This window comes from Phacochoerus africanus, chromosome 1, assembly GCF_016906955.1.
Source record: "Phacochoerus africanus isolate WHEZ1 chromosome 1, ROS_Pafr_v1, whole genome shotgun sequence".
Lineage (NCBI taxonomy): Eukaryota > Metazoa > Chordata > Mammalia > Artiodactyla > Suidae > Phacochoerus > Phacochoerus africanus.
The window spans coordinates 115,190,388-115,208,930 of NC_062544.1; the positions used below are offsets into that span (position 1 = coordinate 115,190,388).

Below are 18,543 nucleotides of genomic sequence, written 5' to 3' on the forward strand. Positions count from 1 at the left end.
CAGGGGCTGCTCTGCCTGTGCCTGGTGTCCCACCTCGCCCTGCAGGCCATGCCCACTCAAGGTTCACCCACAGACAGTACCAAAGGCAACAAGGTATGTGGGTAAATCCCTGGGCCAGAAACAGGCAGCTGAGCCCAGATGGGGCCTCAGGGACCGGGGCTAAACTCACACGCCTCTACCTCCTCTGAATAGAGAGGTGACCTCCCAGCAGCATGGGGAAGGTGAGGTCGAGGGGTAGAGGACACAGGCCACGTCCTGCTCCCATCCCTTAACAGGTAGGACCTGTTCCCCTGAGCGTTTGCACTCATACTTGCCCCTCCCAGTTTTGCTTTACAGAAGCAACAGGCTATGGACACAGTGAGTGAGAGTCTTGGCAAAAGGGTCTGTGGTGGGGCCCTTATTCCAGCCTGTTCTCCCTGTGCTTCAGGGCGTGCCCTGGGAAGATAGACGACAGACGCCTGTCTCCTGCAGATGGAGGCTTCCCTGCCTCCACCTCATGCCCCACAGCATGGTCTCAGGCATAGAGAGTGGCCCCTGTGTCTGAGATGGGTGCTGAGGCCTCTCATGGCTCAGAGGCTCCATCCCAGGCCACCTCTCTCACGTCTCACTTTAGGCCGTCAATGGTGTGGTCATTCGGAGTTTGAAAGTCAACTGCAAGGTCACCTCTCGCTTCGCCCACTACGTCGTCACCAGCCAAGTGGTCAACAATGCCAACAAAGCCAAGGAAGTGGCCTTCGATGTGGAAATCCCCAAGACAGCCTTCATCAGCGACTTTGCCATGTATGTGCTCTGATGGCTTTGCCAGTCCCAGCCCGAAGCCACAGCTCAGAGTGGTCAGAAAGCCCAGCCCGTCCCCTCATCCCCAGGGGCCACAGACCACCCCAGACTGTGAGGCACCAAAAAGCCCTTTAGGTCTGCTCTGGGCTCCCATCTTGGAGAGCAAACTAGAGCCTCTGACAGGATATCTTCAGCCTAGGGCCCGAGGAGCAAAAGCAGGCACCCAAGGCTTCTTGTGGGGCCCTGTGGCCATGGATGCCCACCTCCCTGTCGGGGGATGCACTCGCCTAGACAGGGGCTCTTCAGGACCTGGGCTGGGTCACCTCTAATAGGAAGGGTCTGCATGGCTGGGGAGGGGCACCTCCCTGAGGGCTTCTTCCTCCCTGTAGCACAGCAGATGAAAACACATTTGTGGGGGACATAAAGGACAAAGTGACTGCATGGAAGCAGTACCGGAAAGCAGCCATTTCAGGAGAGAATTCTGGCCTCGTCAGGTGAGTTCTGGACCCTGCAGGTCTGGTCCCTGGTATGCCCTCCCTGCCAGGTTGGATCTGAGCGCTGCAACTCCAGGCTGGGGGAAGGGAGCAAACTCCCCAAAGCCACTGCTGGCACAGCCCCCCTGGACAAGGCTGGTATTGACCTGCCCGTCTCCCACACGAGCCTCTGGAGAAATGGGGCCCTGGCCACATAATCCTGATCAGCCAGCTAAGACAAGAGCGAGGGTCAAGGCAATCTGAGAGCAGCACTTAAATAAGAGTTTGATTTTGAGGGCCATGCTTTAGGTGACAAGGACCCTCCTGTCACTTACCACTTGTCTGTTTATTGTTGCCCCGGTGGTATGTCCAGGGCCTCAGGGAGAACAATGGAGCAATTTGCCATCCACGTCACCATTGGTCCTCGGAGCAAGGCCACATTCCAGTTAACCTACGAGGAGGTGCTGAGGCGCAAGCTTAGGCAGTATGACATTGTCATCAAGGTCAAACCCAAGCAGCTGGTGCAGCATTTTGAGGTAGATCACAGGCGACCACATGCGGGGAAAGGTCTCTGGAGCCGGGCTCCTGCCGCTCCCTTACTGTGGCCTGGCGCCCACCTTATGCCTATGCTGTCCCAGGCCTGAGCACACGGAGAGGGCACTGCTCCTCAGGGTGGGCTCTGATGGCTCCTCATGGGTAGGGAGTTCCCTGAACTTTCCAACCTCCTCCTCTCGGAGCCTTGGCTTGCTCATCTGTTTAATGGGGGTTTTGCGTGTCTGGGGACTGCCGTAAGGATCATACGAGATATTGAATGTCAGGGAGTTTGTAAGCCAGAAAGTCCTGGGCAGCCTGAGGCACTAGGATTGTCATGGCACTTTGGTGGTGGCCAAATGGACGGGTGCAGACATGCACCCGTTCATTTGGCCAGTATTTTTGGAGCCAGGCCCTTTGCGGAGGGTTGGGTGGGCACTACACATAAGAGGTGACCAGGATTCACGCTGGCTCTCGGCTGAGACTTGATGATGGCTTCCAAATGGGCGCCTTGGCACAGGAATTGCTTCAATGCCACAGATCGACGTGGACATCTTTGAGCCCCAGGGGATCAGCAAGTTGGATGCCCAGGCCTCCTTCCTTTCCAAGGAAGCAGCAGCCCAACTCATCAAGAAGTCCTTCTCAGGGAAAAAGGTGTGTGGGATGGCTGGGGTGGTGGTGGGCCCTCAAAGACTTCTCAGCTTGGCCCAACCAGGCAGGGGCTGCAGGCTGCCCTAGAGGTGAGAGATAGGGGACCTTGGCGCTCAGATTCTCAAAGCCACATGGCAAAAGCCTGTGCTGAGGCTGGGAAAGTATCCAACTGGCTGCCCGGTCTGGGGTGAGTTGCTGACTTGCTTAAGCCTCAGTTTCCTCTTGGCCTCTCCCACACCTATGGGAACGCATTCAAGGAAATATAGGGCACACACGCAAACCTCACGTGTTGTTACAGTCAGGATTCCAAGCTTGGAAAGGTCTCTGGCCTACACCCAGTCACTTGCCATGTGGCTCTTTCCACCCATCTTCAGGAATCCCAGAAGCCCCCTGCTCATACCTGCCCTGGGTCCTCGAGGAGTATGGCATCTGAGTGGATAATACCCAGCTAGTGCTCTGCTTCCTAACTTGCCTTCCACTACAGCCAGAAGCAAACCATTTATTCCCCTCCTACCTTGGTAGTGATTCCATAACAATTCACTCAGAAGAAATATTTCTTCCAGTTTTGGAGGGGTCCCTTTGAAAAAAATATGATACCTCAGAGTGTTAGCAAACATGCTTGCATTCAATAGGAGACCAAGCAGATTGGTGTCTTCCTAATAATTTATTTGATTTGATTTGCTTTTTAGGGCCACACCCATGGCATATGGAGGTTCCCCACCTAGGGGTCTAATCAGACCTGTAGCCACAGGCCTACACCAGAGTCACAGCAATGTCAGATCCAAGCCGCACCTGCAACCTACACCACAGCTCATGGCAACACCAGATCTTTAACCCACTGAGTGAGGCCAGGGATCAAACCAACATCCTCATGGATAGTTGGGTTCATTACCACTGAGCCATGATGGGAACTCCCTTTTTAAAAGTTTTTTAATGAGCATATTTTATTTTATTTTTTTGGTCATTCCCATGGCATGTGGAAGTTCCCAGGACAGGGATCAAACCCCTGCCACAACAGAGACCCAAGCCACAGCAGTGGCAATGCTAGAGCCTTAACCTGAGGATCCACCAGGGAACTCCCTGTTTTACTTTTATAACAAAAAAACAAAAAGTAAAAAGAAAAATATATTTAAAGAAAGTGTGGGAATTTTCTTGTGGCACAGTGGGTTAAGAATCCAGCGTTGTCACTGCAGCAACTTGGGTCGCTGCTATGGGATGGGCTCTTTGGATCCCTAGCCTAGGAACTTTTACATGCCATGGATGGAGCCAAAAATAAAAAAGACATGTATCCAGTACAAACCACCCCTCATTTCCCTGAGCACCAGCACCAAATCCAACCAGACCGCAGTTCCCACTCTGGGCCCTTCCTTCCAGCCCTCTGCTCTTTGTCTATCCAGGTAAATTCCAGTTTCCTGCACATTGCTGTAGATTTCCTTTTTTCACCGGACAGCCTCAGTTGACCAATGTCCTTCTTACTCTCATGCTGCTATTACTTTGTTTTTACTGTATACCCAAAGTGGTGATACTTACTGTAGAAAATCCCAATGATTCAGAAGCATATGAGCAAAGAAACAGGTCTTCCCTCCTACCAGCCACAGGTGTGTACTCTCAGCAGCAGGGCAAGGGGCCCACCAGACTCATTCCTGTACCGAGGTACCACAGGCACACTCACGCATGCATCTTAAGACCTTGTTGCTGTAAACCTGTAGGAGTTCCCTGGTGGTTTTAGTGGCTAAAGGATCTGAAGTTGCTCTGCTGTAGCACGGGTTCAATTTCTGGCTTGGGAATTTCCCCATGCTGTGGGCACGCCCCCCACAAATGTCACTGCAGACCAGTAATGTTCCTCACCCTCGATGGTTCCAGGGTCATGTGCTTTTCCGCCCCACGGTGGGCCAGCAACAATCCTGCCCCACATGCTCTACGACTCTGCTGAACGGGGACTTCAAGGTGACCTACGATGTCAATCGGGAGAAGCTCTGTGACCTCCTGGTGAGCCTGAGGCTTCTGGCCCAAGATGCAGGGGTGCGCAGGGGTGCTTGTGAGAGAGGCCTTACCTGTTCCTTTGTGTTTCAGGTCGCCAACAACTACTTTGCCCACTTCTTTGCCCCCCAAAACCTGACAAAACTGAATAAGAACGTGGTTTTTGTGATTGACATTAGTTCCTCCATGGAAGGCCAGAAAGTGAAGCAGGTGAATGGCAGCGCTAAAGAGTTAGCCCAGCAGAAATTTCTTGATCCCCATTATTCGCCCCACACTGGTTTTGCCTCTAGAGTCTGGGTTTGGGACTTCTCCTCTTGGCCAGAGGCTGGATAATTTAATAGGAAATCCCATTGGTCAGAGGCTCTGGAATCAGCCACTTCCTCACCGGGCAACCATAGGCAAAAATGGGAGTAGTGACAGTGCCCACGGGGTCCTCCTCTCCTGGCACCACCTGGCTGTCCTGTCCAGTCCCTCATCCTTGCTTGTCCACTGTGTACCTCTCCCCTCTATGGATCTCTGCAGTGCGTATCTGGAGGTGACAAAAAGCACTATCCTGGGGCCCTGCCCCTCCGCTGACTGTCCTGTCCTTACAGACCAAAGAGGCGCTTTTAAAAATCCTGAGTGATTTGAAGCCAGGGGACTACTTCGACCTGGTCCTGTTTGGGTCTGCAGTGCAGTCCTGGAGGGGCTCATTGGTGCAGGCATCCACCGCCAACCTGGATGCAGCTCGGAGTTATGTGCGGCAATTCTCCCTGGCTGGCTGTAAGGGCAGGGGTCTGTGGCCACCTCGATGTTGCCTCTGTCCCCTCAAATTGAGGACATACACTGATCTCCTTTCTCTCCTGTGCAGCGACAAACCTGAATGGAGGTTTGCTCCGAGGAATTGAGATCTTGAACAAAGCTCAGGGCAGCCTCCCAGAATTCAGCAACCGTGCCTCAATTCTCATCATGTTGACAGATGGCGAGCCCACGGAGGGTAAGCGCCCGAAGGGCTACCTTGGGAGGTGGTGATCTCTTCATTATCAAAGGCATTCAAGCTGAACTTGGAAATTCAACCACTGAGGATGTTGTCAGGGGGCAGAAAGGCTCAGGGCAAAGCCAAAGACTGGTCAGAAAGCAGAGTTCATACCATAAAGTCTGCAGAAGCTTCAAGGCGTTCTTCTGTCCCAAGTTGGGAAACCAGGGAGGTTTCTGTATGACACAAGGCTGCATAGGGCCCAGGAAAATAGGCAGGACTCCTAAGTCTCTACGCTTAAGGAGCCCAGGGTCCACTTCAGGAGGCAGATATAGGAGCAGATTCTCTGTTGAGGGCCTTGAAAGAACAGGGTGTCAGTAGGCTGAAGGACCACAAACAAGGGGCGCCTGGTTCAGACGGGTCCCAGAAGGCCTACTGGAAGAGGTGACCTCTGAGCTCTATCTGGAAGGAGGAAACAGGAAGCAGGAAGGGATCCTTGGCAGAAGTGGCAGCTTGAGCAAAAAAACAACTTGTGCATGGAGTTTCTGCTGTGACACAGTGGGTTAAGAATCTGACTACAGCAACCCAGGTCCCTGCAAGTATGTGTTGGCTCTCTGGCCTGGCATGGTGGGTTAGAGAATCTGGCATTGCCGCAGCTGTGGTGTAGGTCACAGCTATGGCTTGGATTCAGTCCTTGGCCCAGGAATTTCCATATGCCATGGGTGTGAGCATTAAAAAAAAAAAAAAAAAAAAGTTTGTGCACCAGCAGGGCCTGCCCAGGAACTGCAGGCATATGCAGAGTAAGTGAAACAGGGTGGAAAGGTTAGCAGGACTTCACAGGCCATGGCGAGGAGCCTTGGAAGGGTTTAGAAGCAAAATCAGATCTGCTCATGTTGGATCCATATAGATGGGCAAAATCTGAGAGAAACTCCGTGAGCACCTCTGCAGTCACCCAGGTGAGCCAGCCAGAGCCATTGCCTCAGGTGCCAATGCGGACTTTGAGCTGGGAGGCTTGTCCCCTAGGGAGTGTGCCCCAAAGCCCCCTCGTGTCCCCCATGACTCTGAGCCAGTATCTTGTCCCTGCCTGGGTGTGTGCCTGCAGGGGTGACGGATCGTTCCCAAATTCTCAAGAACGTCCGAGATGCCATCAGGGGCAGGTTCCCACTCTACAACTTGGGCTTCGGCCATGATGTGGATTGGAATTTCCTGGAGGTTATGGCCCTGGAGAACAACGGACGTGCCCAGAGAATCTACGAGGACCATGATGCTGCTCAGCAGCTGCAGGTCTCCCTCTTCTCTGCCCCCCAGTGGCCTGCCATGGGGAATATGGTCTTGGCAGCCATGCACCCATCAGCCAAGAAAAGCAGATAAAGCCCTGGTATGGGGTTCTAATTAGCTGTGTAACCTCGAGGCAGCTCCTTAACCTCTGAGCCTGTAACCCCTAATAAGTGGGGATCCCGACACCTTACTTTGTGAGTGGGTTTCCTGCTGGATGCTGGTAACCCACCAGCTCTGAGGCTGCACCCCTTACCCCTGCAGGGCTTCTACGACCAGGTCGCCAACCCCCTCCTGAAGGATGTGGAGTTGCAGTACCCCGCGGATGCCGTCCTGGCTCTTACCCAGCATCGCCACAAACAGTACTACGAAGGCTCAGAGATCACAGTAGCGGGGCGGATCGCTGACAACAAACTGAGCAGCTTCAAAGCGGACGTGCAGGCCTCTGGGGTAAATAGAGGGCTGGGTAGCTCCGAAAGGCTCCAAATCCACACTGCCTTCCACCCTTGTGTCCCTGAGGAGATTATCCCCAGAGTAGTGCCCTCAGCCCACCATGCTGCCCACACCCCAGGGCTGCTGAACATTCCTCAAATATAGGCATCCTGAGGGGCAGGCGGGGGGGCCAAAGTGGCCTTGATCATTTAAGGCCCCTTGGCCCAAACTGGACCACGTGTTATTCCTTACATCATTCCTCCCAAAACATGGGAGCGAGAGGCCAGCCTCTTCCTTCTCAACTGACAACTATTTCCTGAGTACCCATGAGGCAGGGAGCTTGGTACCATGGTGCCAGGCATGTGTGTGTGTGTGTGTGTGTGTGTGTGTGTGTGTGTGTGTGCGCGTGTGCGTGCACACCGAGGGATTATGGGTGTGTGAGACCTGGATCCACCCTATGGTATATGGACTCTAGCCCTGCAGTGTGGTTGAGGGTTTAGAATTCAGGTTTTTGTTTTTGCTTTTTTTTTGTCTTTTCTAGGGCCACACCCGTGGCATATGGAGGTTCCCAGGCTAGGGGTCTAGTTGGAGCTGTAGCCACCGGCCTACACAACAGCCACAGCAATGCCGGATCTGAGCCGAGTCTGCGACCTACACCACAGCTCACAGCAACACCGGATCCTCAACCCACTGAGCGAGGCCAGGGACTGAACCTGCAACCTCATGGTTCCTAGCTGGATTCGTTTCCACTGTGCCACGACAGGAACTCCAGAACTGAGGTTTTGAGTGAGGAAAGCTGAGCTGGACCCTGGCTCTACCCTGATCAGCTGGGTGACACTGATCCATTGGGTCCAGATCTCTAGGCCTTCCTATACCATGGAAGTAATGCTGCACTGGAGAACTGCATGAAGTGAATGAAATAATCCCAGTAATCCTGGTGCATGGGAGGCCCTTGGGAAGTGGCACCGCACTACTGTAGCTGAGAAGAAAAGGCATACTTGTGTGCTGTGGCAAGTGAGCGGTGCTAGGGGACCTGGCCAGTGTTTGGAGGAGTGGGGCGTGGTGGAAACAGTTACATAGTGGATTGCCAGGTGCTTTCCTGCATCCCCCAGAGAGAGTAATTTCATGAGGGCAGGGCCTGATCCTCCATCCTTGGGGTCCACAGGGCCTAGGCCAGCTGGGCTCACAGAGGGTGCTTAACAGCTTTTGTGGAAGAACCTAAGAGGATGAAGAAGAGCAGGCTCAGGAAAGGCAAGGGCGGGAGGGATGCCAAGAACAGAGCTGCAGAGACCAGACAACCATGTGGTCCCTCAGAGCCCTTCATGGCGTATAACCTCTTTCCCTCCTGCCTCCCTCTGGAGGACCAAGGATTCAAGACAACCTGTCTGGTGGATGAGGAAGAGATGAAGAAACTGCTCCAAGAGAGGGGCCACATGCTGGAGAACTATGTCGAACGCCTGTGGGCCTACCTCACCATCCAGGAGCTGCTGGCCAAGAGGTATGAGCCCAGTGGCTGCAAATGGCTTGGGGGGGCGACCGCCTCAACGCACCTCCCCCTCCCCCCCACCCCCGAGCCTTTGGACTGAGAAATGGCGGTTCTAGGCCTTTGAGGTTGCAAGGAGGTCAGATTTACTGTTCTCCAACTTTGCTGGCTGAGTTAATATCAACCAGGCAGTCAATAGTGCGGACAGGGCCCCCTGGGGGCATAGCTCGCTCTTTGTCCCCACTGAGCTGCTGTGTGGGAGGTTGCCCTTTGCTGTAGGGCTGTTATGTCCAGATACACTCATTTAATTCTCACAACATGCCAAGCAGAGGCTCAGAGAGCTTCGGCCACTAGCCACAATCTCAACGCTGTTAAAGCTCCGTGTATTTCTGAGGCACATCCCCCAGTCCTGCCCAATCTCCAGGTTTTCTCTGGGGGAGGCCTTTAAATCGCGAGGTCCTTGAAGATAGCCCCTGAATGGGCGCACTGCAGGGGCTGAGGATGTGTTTGTTGAATGAGTGAACAAAGGAAGGAAAGAAGGACGGAGTGCAAGTCCACTGTTGTCCAAGCTGTGGGCTTAGGGCTGGTATCTGTCTCTCAGGATGAAGCTGGAGGGGGCGGAGAAGGCCAGTGTTTCGGCCAAGGCCCTGCAGATGTCACTGGACTATCAGTTCGTGACCCCGCTGACCTCCATGACCATCAGGGGCATGGCAGACAAGGACGGGCTGGAGCCGGTCATTGACAAGCCTCTGGAGGGTATGGGCTGGCAGAAGGGAGGCTTCTGAGGGCCGAATGCTTGCTGGGTTTTAATTCTCTTTCCTTTCTCTCCTTTCCAGATTCTCAGCCCTTGGGTGAGTTTTTAAATCATGTTGATTTTCCTGAGGGGCTCCAGGTAGCTGGGCAAGTGGCATGTGCTCCAGCTGCCAAGCGGGCAGCTTCCCACCCCTACATCTCCTCTGTTCTGCCCCTACATCAATTCTTCCTTCCCTGACATGTCCTTCCCCACTTTGCCACCAACTAGTTGCTGCCTCCTGTGTGCCTGGGAAGCCAGCGCACAGCCTGAACTCCCCATTTCCCGCCCCGATCAGGGCCCGATGTGTGGGCATCCATCTGCAAGGAGGGCTGGGACCCCCAGCAGGAGGTCTGGCCCAGGCCTGATTGGCCTCTGGGCCCGGGCTCACTTGGGGAATAAGGTGCATGCTTTTCATGTGGGGTGGGAAGGTGACACTGCCATCTGTCATTGTCCTCTACAGAGATGCTGGGACCCAGAAGGAGTAAGTGTCAGCCACCCTGATGACGCACGTCTCTACTCTCTACTCCACACATGGCCATGCCTCAGGCTGTGCATTCAGTCCTGAGCAAAGCCCCATCATCATCCATCTGCCTGATGAGGAAATGACAGCCCAAGGCTTTCTTCCTCTGCTCCAGTGTTCCTCACTGCCTCTCACTGGGAATCCTCAGAATGCTCCCCCGTGACCTGGGCCTGGCCTCCCCATCCTTATGCCACCAGCCCCATAGGTTCCCATGGAAGGAGACTGAGATGGGGCCAGGCCCCTGTGCTGGGCCAAACTTCCATTCCCACATTCTGAGAGGCATCAATGCTCTGTATCTACTCCTGCCCCTGAGGCCTCTGGCCAGTCCACCCAGGTGGGAGGGACTTTGGAAAAGGAGCTAGCAGCTCTAGGGAAGGCCTGGCTGCCTCCCTTGTCAATTCCATTCACTCTTGCCGGTCAGAGTTCGTGCTATCCGCCTCACAGCCTTCTCCGACACACCCCAGCTCCAGCATCCAGAAGCTGCCAGACCGAGTGACTGGCGGTGAGTCCTTGGGAAGCTCTGAGGGACACCCCTGCCTGGTTGAACCCTTGCCCCGGGTGGCCCCATCTGCCTGATGCACAGTCTAATGGACTCCATGTGGTGCCCCCAGTGGACACTGACCCCCACTTCATCATCCGCGTGCCCCAGAAAGAGGAAACCCTGTGTTTCAATATCAACGAGGAGCCTGGTGTGGTTCTGAGCCTGGTGCAGGATCCTGACACAGGTACAAGTTTACACCATGCCTTCTTCCGGACAGGGTAGGGGCTGGGCTCCACCGCCCTGGACATTCAGCCACGAACAGGACAGTGGCTGTGGCTTCCATGCCCCACACCCATGTACCGGCCACCTGGCTGGGCTCAACCTGTCTCCTTCACTGCCCTAGCCACCTGCCTGGGCCCTATACATCCTATTTCATGGGCCTGTGACCTGTACGCATGCTTGGAAAGATCCCATGCTTGGTTTAATGCTCTGTTGTTGTGTCTTGAAATTCTTAACATTTTCTAAATGAGGGGCCCCTTGTTTTAATTTTGTACCAAGTCCTGCAAATTATGCAACAGTCCTGGCCCTGGCCTTGCCCTCCTCATGGCTGTGGGGGCCCTGGGATCCACCTCCCCAGCAGGGCTCTTGTGGTGGGAACCATGATTTCTCCATGTCTCGGCCACTCCCTCCTCCCGCCCCCAGGTCCAGTCAGGCCTTCTCCTAATGTTTACAAGAATACTTCCTAAGGGCTGAGGGCACAGTGAACCAAGACAAAATTCCAGTTGTCATGGAGTTTGGGGGAGGGAGATAAACAGATGAACAAATTCTTAGCCTGACAATTTCAGAGCAAGAGACATGCTGTGTTGGGATAGTGAAGACAGAGGAAGGGCATTTGGGCTGCTCAGGTCAGAGGTGGGCCTGTGTGGGAGAAGCCCCACAAACTCACCTGCAGCACCTCCTGTGACCTGCCCCCATGTCAGGGCCTGGGGCAACAGAGGAGTGGTGGGCCCAAGGCCTGAACTCAGGGAGGCAAGACCTCCTGCAGGGCCCAGAACCGAGGGCTAAGTATGAGAGTTAGTGTGGCGGGAGGGGAGGGAGGCCCTGCTGAATGCCCCCGTGGGTGGTGAGACCTTCTGAGACCAAAGAGGGAGGGCACGGGGAGAGAGTGAGGCATCTCCCAAGAAGGAGGCTGGGCAGGGGCAGGGACCAGCTGGCGAAGCTCTGGTGAGAGCCGGCCTCCCTGACCTGGATGGCCCCTCACCCCACTGCAGGCTTCTCAGTGAATGGGCAGCTCATCGGCAACAAGGCCAGGAGCCCGGGAAAGCATGAGGGCACCTACTTCGGGCGGCTGGGGATCGCAAACCCCGCAACAGGCTTTCAGCTGGAAGTGACTCCACAGAACATTACGCTGAACCCTGGCTCTGGTGGGCCTGTGTTCTCCTGGAGGGACCAGGCTTCACTGCGGCAGGACGAGTAACCTGGCTGGGGTTGGGGCCTGGGAGGGGAGGTGGGGGTGGATGCGGTGAGGACCAAGGCACCAAGGCTGCTGCCTGAGATGTGTGAGTGACTGATGTCCGTGTGGCCTCCGTGTGAGCTGTGCAGACAGGCCAGGCCCTGTGGACCATTTCCTTTGCTTCCTGGACAGGTGCTCCTGGCCCAGCTACCTGCGCTTCCATGCTGGCCACCTGGTCTCCTCCAAACCAAGCCAACTTATCCTCCCAGGCTCAGTGCAAGGGCCACCTCTTCTCTGAAGCCATCCTAGCCATCTCTTCCTCTGCTGAATTCCAGCGATCTCTAGGCTTCTCTTTCAGCACTTGTCTTATATGCCTTGTTTTGTGTTTGTTCCTTCCTCCACTAATTCATGCATTCATTCAGCAAACTCTGCTGAGCACCAGAGCCCAATGCTGGCCAGCAAGGCTATAGGAAGAGGTGGGAAAAGGCCAGTATGGAGGACCCAGATGAGGAGTGGGAGTCAAAGGACACAGCCCCAGACAAGCTGGAGTCCAAGTCCTGGCTCTACAGCTTATCAGCTCTATGACCTTGAACAAGTGAATTAACCTCTCTGAGCCTCAGCCCTCACAGGATCAGAGTGGAAACTGAATGATGCAGTGTGCACAGAGGGTTTAGCACAGGGCCTAGCACATTGTAAGGGTCTTGTACACAAGAGCTGCACGTGGAAAGGGGTGTGGAGCAGGTTACATCTCAGCATCTGGGAAGAGAGCTGGGTCCCAAGGACAAGGGCAGCTGAATGCGGAGGGTGCAGTGCAACTGCACCTGCCCTCATGGCATCCGGCCCCACAGGGTGGTGGTGACCATCAACAGGAAGAGGAACCTGGTGGTGTCCGTGGAGGATGGGGGCACCTTTGAGGTGGTCCTGCACCGTGTGTGGAAGGGGAGTGCTATCCACCAGGACTTCCTGGGCTTTTACGTGCTGGATAGTCACCGGATGTCAGCACGGACACATGGACTGCTGGGTATGGCTGGCTTGGTGGGCAGAGACATGGGGTGGAGCTGAAGCTGCTGGACACACTGGTTTTGCACCAGGACAGGCCCGCCTCCAATGCAGCCCCTAAGGCTCAGAGCTCCAAAGAGGGCTTGTCCCTCGAAAAGGCTGCAGTCAAACCAAAGTGAAACTAACGCTTCAGTGAGCCTGGGAGCCAGTGGGGAGAGGTCTGATTGGCGAACAGAAAGGTCCGGTGGACTCCCAGGGACCTCCTGGGACTGATGGTTACTGGCCACACTGTCTCTCCTTGTGGCCTTCCTGCAGACCCTGCTTTCTGTGACCCCCAACCCCTCAACCCTTTCTCCTCAGCCAGAGGCCTTCGGAATTGGTGCAAAAAGACAGGAATTATAACCACCTAGCAATATATCTGCTTCTCATAGCAGGTAAACTAAAGGTGGCTTTTGATGCCAAAATTTATCAGAGACAGCCAAGCCCTTTAAAAAAAAAAACCCTAAAAACTGTTCAAACAACTCTCTCAGCCTCCAGGGAACACCTGCTGGGTACAAGGCAGGAGCAGGTCCCCAGTGGTAACCGCTGCCTCCCATGTGCCTTTCCAGGACAATTCTTCCACCCCTTTGATTATAAAGTGTCTGACCTCCACCCAGGCTCTGACCCCACAAAGACAGACGCCACAATGGTGGTGAAGAACCGCCGGCTGACAGTCACCAGGTGGGTGGGCTGCTCCCCCCAGCATCTTTGCCCTTGGCATTCCCCATCGTTGGTTCAGGCTTTCCTCTGGGAGTGACATGGGTGGGGTGGGCTTCCTGGGGAGGTGTACTCCTGCTGGGTACAAAAGGTGACCCCAACTGGTTTGTCTCTCCTCAGGGGCTTGCAAAAAGACTACAGCAAGGATCCCCGGCACGGGGCCGAGGTGACCTGCTGGTTCATCCACAATAATGGAGATGGGCTGATTGATGGCGTTCACACTGACTATATCATCCCCGACATCTTCTGAGCCTCCAGCCAGCGCTCCTGTCCTTCCATGGGGCCATGACAGAGAAGGAGGAGAGCATCCTGACCTGCTGCTCAAGCGACACCTCCCTGTCCAAGCTGGTCCCCTACGTCAAAGCACTTGTGACTTCATTAAAGAGAGGCTATGTTCAGCCCAGGCTGGCTGCTTTGGGGGAAGGAGGATGGCAGGGGGGGGAACCCTGACCCTCAAAAGTGCTCAGGAGTTAGTAGACTTGGAGGCAGGGAGGGAGCCTAGGCCAACTCTGCCCCCATCCCACCCTGTTCTCTGCAACTGCCTGGCCTCATGCCCTGAGTGTCCCATGCACACAGCTCCCCCTACAGGTCCAGAGACCAAAGGACACCCTGGCAGCCCATAGAGGAATGACCAGCAAAGGCCAGTGCGACCTAGATACGGTTCTAAGTGCCTTAGCTGAATTAACTGAATGTACGCTCCCAACGGCCCTAGGAGATATTTTTTTTTATCATGACCATTTACAGCTGAAGTTAGGTAATTTGTGTAATATGCATCTTTTAAGTGGCAGAGCTGGGACTTGAACCCATGCTATCTGGCATCAGCAACTGTGTACTTAACCACCCCATGTAAATACTCTCATCAGGCTGGGTGGTAATGCCCAAAGTCTGCTTGGCTTTGGTTCTAGATAGTCAAAAGTATTGCTTAACATGAGCATTTGAAAGAAACGTATGAACTATACCTGGTCTTGGGGTCCTGAAGAGGTCCTACTGGGAACTGGAGGCTTTCCCACTGGATTCAGGGCTTCAGGAGGCAGTTCCCGGGTCTCCGCCTTCTGCTCCATTTCCCAGCTGGGGGTTTGCAATCTCTGAGAGGAGGCAAGATATTTCCCCAAAGCAGAGATGGCCACTGCCCAGAAACGGTGATTTCGGGGCCCAGGAATAGCAGCGCACAGATCCTCACACAGATGCCTCGAATGACTCCTTCAGAGCCCCTTCCCTGGCTTTGTCAAAGGGCCCATTTAACATGCGAGGTCACCAGGCGCTGGGAGACGAACTTGCACTTTTGGGAGCCACTGGCCCTTCTGGTGAAAGTTGATGGGCTTCCACCCACTCCTTTCCAAAGGGTTTCTGCTTTTTCTCCGCTGGCTTCTGTCCAGTTCCCAGTCCCAAACGAGGCCCATAAGGGCTCAGATCAACAGCACAAATGCTGAGATCCATAGCTGTCCCGGCCCAGGGACACAGAGCCTTGAGTGACAGGCTGAGGGGCAGCCGGTGGAATTTCAGAGTCCAGCCCACTGTCTGGCACATCCTGGGCTGCCAGCTGGCTGGGCATTGTGAGCAAGGCCCTGCCAAATTGGGAGCTCATTTTTACATCGTGTAGAGAGGAAGTGGGGGCAAACCTGAAGGTCTCTTAGATTCCATTTCATTCTAAATTCTGTATGATGACCCTGAGTCCCTCCAAGTCCCCAGCTGTCCCTCGGGGGCCTCTTGAGAAACTTTAGAATCTCCCATTTTGAGGTGTCCCGTCCACAAAATTCCAAGTACTTGGGGATGAGGCAGTAGTCTGGAGGGAAGGGGCTGGGGGAAGCTCCTTAGGCCAATGCAGGGTCGGGAGGAGGAGCCACTGGATAGTGATGGCAGGACAATGGTTCTGCCACAACCCAAGGGCCTGGTGGTCAGCAACCACAGACACTGAAAATGACCATGTGAACAAGATGCAGGGCTCTTCTCTCTGCTCCCAGGTTCAGCACATATAGGGTGTCTATCAGCACTGGGGTGGGTATGAAGATCAGGAGGCCTGAGGACAGGGACCCCCAGCCGGGCCTCAACACTGGCAGTTGCTGCCTCAGCAGCTCCATTTGTTGGTCTGCCATCATTTTGCTGACTGGGCAACTCCTTGTCATTGCTTCTGTGGCTCCTGCCACTTCCAATCCCTAGTCCACTCCTTCCTTGTGGCTTCTGTTGCTTCTGTCTTCTCACTCTGCTTCTCTGCCCCCAGCAATCAACTCTCTCTGTACACCTCACAGTCAAGTGCAGTCTTGGCTTTCAGCCAAGGCCTTGGTTTGATCCATAAATTAGCCACTCTAAGCCCAGGCATCCTTGTCAAATCCATTCAGTAGCAGCTGGCTGGGTGGGTCACTGGGTCATTTTGTTCGGAATATCACAGGTACGGTAGGCACATGGGGGCTGCTCTGGAAGGCCTAGGGGCTGGCAGGGTCCTGTAATAGCCCAAAAGGACCCAGCCCCCAGCCCCCGGCCCCTCTGAGTCTCCCATTGTCCTAGACACCAGAGCATCAGCCTCACTGGGCACTTTTGGGAGAATGACACTCCAAGAGGCCAAGGACAGCTGAGTTTCTGGCCAGGCCCTGGGAATACAGGGATGAACATGACACACACAGGCCCTCCAGGACCTCAGAACCTAGAGAGGGTGATCAGATCCAAACATGCAAACATCGAACAAAGGTAATAATAGAGCAGGCCCTTCAGGAGCTTAGAGACTGGAGCAGGGCTGTGGGTGGTCAGCTTGGGGACAGAAGTGGAAGACTTCTAGAGGAGAGACATGGACTGGCAAGGATGAGATGTGCTGTGCAGAGAAGCGGGGAGACCATGCCCGTGGGGAGAGAGTTAAGTGCAGAAAAGCAAGCTGAGGATGTTCCCTCGTGGCACAGTGGGTTAAGGATCTGGCGTTGCTGCAGCACAGGCCACAACAGCAGCATGGGTTCGATACCTGTGGCTTGGGAACTTCCACATGCTGAGGGTGCAGGCAAAAAACAAAACAGATCAAAAAGAAAAGCAAGCCAAAGCTGGATCACAGGACTTGGGGTTTGTCCTTTCTAAGGTGCTGTGAGACTCACAGAGGGTAATGAGCAAGGCGTCAGCCATGGTGATCCATCCAAGCCTTAGGGTGACAAGTTTGGTTTTGTGCCCTGGCTGCTTTGGGAAGGAGGCGGCTGTGATCCAGGAGGCTAGACCAGCGGCCATGTCAGTAGTGCAGCAACGATGCTGAGATGCTTTATTTAATTTATTTATTTTTCTTTTTTATGGTTGGATCTGCAGCATATGGAAGTTCCCAGGCTAGGAGTCAAAGTGGAGCTGGAGCTGCTGGCCTGCACCACAGCCACAGCAATGCCAGATCTGAGCTACATCTGCAACCTACACGGCAGCTTGTGGCAATGCTGGGTCCTTAACCCACTAAGTGGGGCCAGGGATTGAACCCGCATCCTCATAGATACTAGTCAGGTTCTTAACCCACTGAGCCACAACAGGAACTCCCACCATTTGCTTTGTTTTTTATTTTTATTTTTTTATTTTTAGGGCCTTACCCACAGCATATGGAGGTTCCCAGGCTAGGGGTTGAATTGGAGCTGTAGTCACTAACCTATATCACAGCTCACAGCAATGCCAGATCTTTAACTGAGCGAGGCCAGGGATCGAACTTGTATCATGGATGCTAGTCAGATTTGTTTCCGCTAAGCCACGATGGGAGCTCCCCACCATTTGCTTTATTTTTTCTCTGTCTCTTTTTAAATTATTATTAAAGTACAATTGATTTACAACATTTTGTCAAGTTCTGTTCTACAACAAAGTGACCCAATCACACATATTTCTCATTGCTGTACAGTAGGATCACATTGCCCACCCGTTCCAGGTATAACAGTTTGCATCCCCAAAACCCCCAAAATGCCCATTCCTCCCACTCCCTCCCCTTTCCCCCTCAGAACCCCAAGTCTCTTCTTGGCAATGCTCTGTTTCTGTTTTTTGTTTGTTTGTTATTTTTAGATAGGAGCATCTGTTCCATGTTTTAGATTCCACAAATAAGTGATATCATATGGTATTTGTCTTTTTCTTTCTGGCTTACTTAGTATGAGAATCTATAGCTCCATCCAGGTTGCCACAAATGGCATTAGTTTGTCTTTCTTATGGCTGAGTAATAGTCCACTGAATATATGTACCACTTCTTAATTCATTCATCTGCCAGTGGACATTTAGGTTGTTTCCATGTCTTGGCTATCGTGAATAGTGCTGCAATGAACATAGGGGTGCGTGTATCTTTTTCAATGAAAGTTTTGTCTGGATATATGCCCAGCAATAGAATTGCTGGATCATATGGTAGCTCTATATTTAGCTTCCTAAGGTACCTCCATACTCTTTTCCATAGTGGTTGTACAAATTTATATCCCCACCAACAGTGGAGGAGAGTATCTTTTTCTCCACACCCTCTCCAGCATTTGTTATTTGTTGTCTCGTTAATGATGGCTATTCTGACTGGTATGAGGTAGTACCTCATTGTAGTTTTGATTTGCATTTCTCTAATAGTGATATTGAGCATTTTTTCATATGCCTGTTAGCCATCCCTATGTCTTCTGTGGGGAAATGCCTATGTAGGTCTTCTACCCATTTTTTAATTGGGTTATTTTTGTTGTTGTTGAGTTACATGAGTTGTTTGTATATTTTGGAGATGAGGCCCTTGTTTGCTGCATTGTTGGCAAAGATTTTCTCCATTCTGTGGATTGTCTTTTTGTTTTTTGTGGCTCTACCGCCCGTCACCACTGCCCCCATCCTAGGGAGTCTCGGGCACATTTGCCAACACACAGCTTCTGCTTTCCCAGGGGCCTCCATGTCCCGCAGCCACCAGGAGTGAAGTCTCAACACTGCTGACAATTCCCAGCAGGCTGCTTTGGTACAGGCAGATCCAGACCCGTTACTCCACCCACACTCAGCTTCCCGGGGGAGCCACTCACCTCCCACTCCTCCCATCTGTTCT

The 18,543-nt window shown here is 53.5% G+C and overlaps 1 protein-coding gene across 1 annotated transcript; it reads left to right on the top strand.

The window, feature by feature from the left end:
• The first annotated feature begins 617 nt into the window (after window positions 1–617).
• ITIH1 (inter-alpha-trypsin inhibitor heavy chain 1) lies at window positions 618–13,942 on the top strand. Its single transcript, XM_047776611.1, has 20 exons — window positions 618–780; window positions 1,167–1,271; window positions 1,624–1,786; window positions 2,322–2,435; window positions 4,296–4,421; window positions 4,506–4,622; window positions 5,006–5,174; window positions 5,263–5,388; window positions 6,470–6,651; window positions 6,907–7,092; window positions 8,436–8,572; window positions 9,159–9,313; window positions 9,394–9,408; window positions 9,811–9,831; window positions 10,292–10,372; window positions 10,482–10,595; window positions 11,623–11,824; window positions 12,653–12,825; window positions 13,412–13,523; window positions 13,680–13,942. The coding sequence occupies exons 3-20, from the start codon at window positions 1,640–1,642 to the stop codon at window positions 13,807–13,809; spliced, it is 2,307 nt and encodes a 768-aa protein (XP_047632567.1). The 5' UTR covers window positions 618–780; window positions 1,167–1,271; window positions 1,624–1,639; the 3' UTR covers window positions 13,810–13,942.
• The last annotated feature ends 4,601 nt before the right edge of the window (window positions 13,943–18,543 follow it).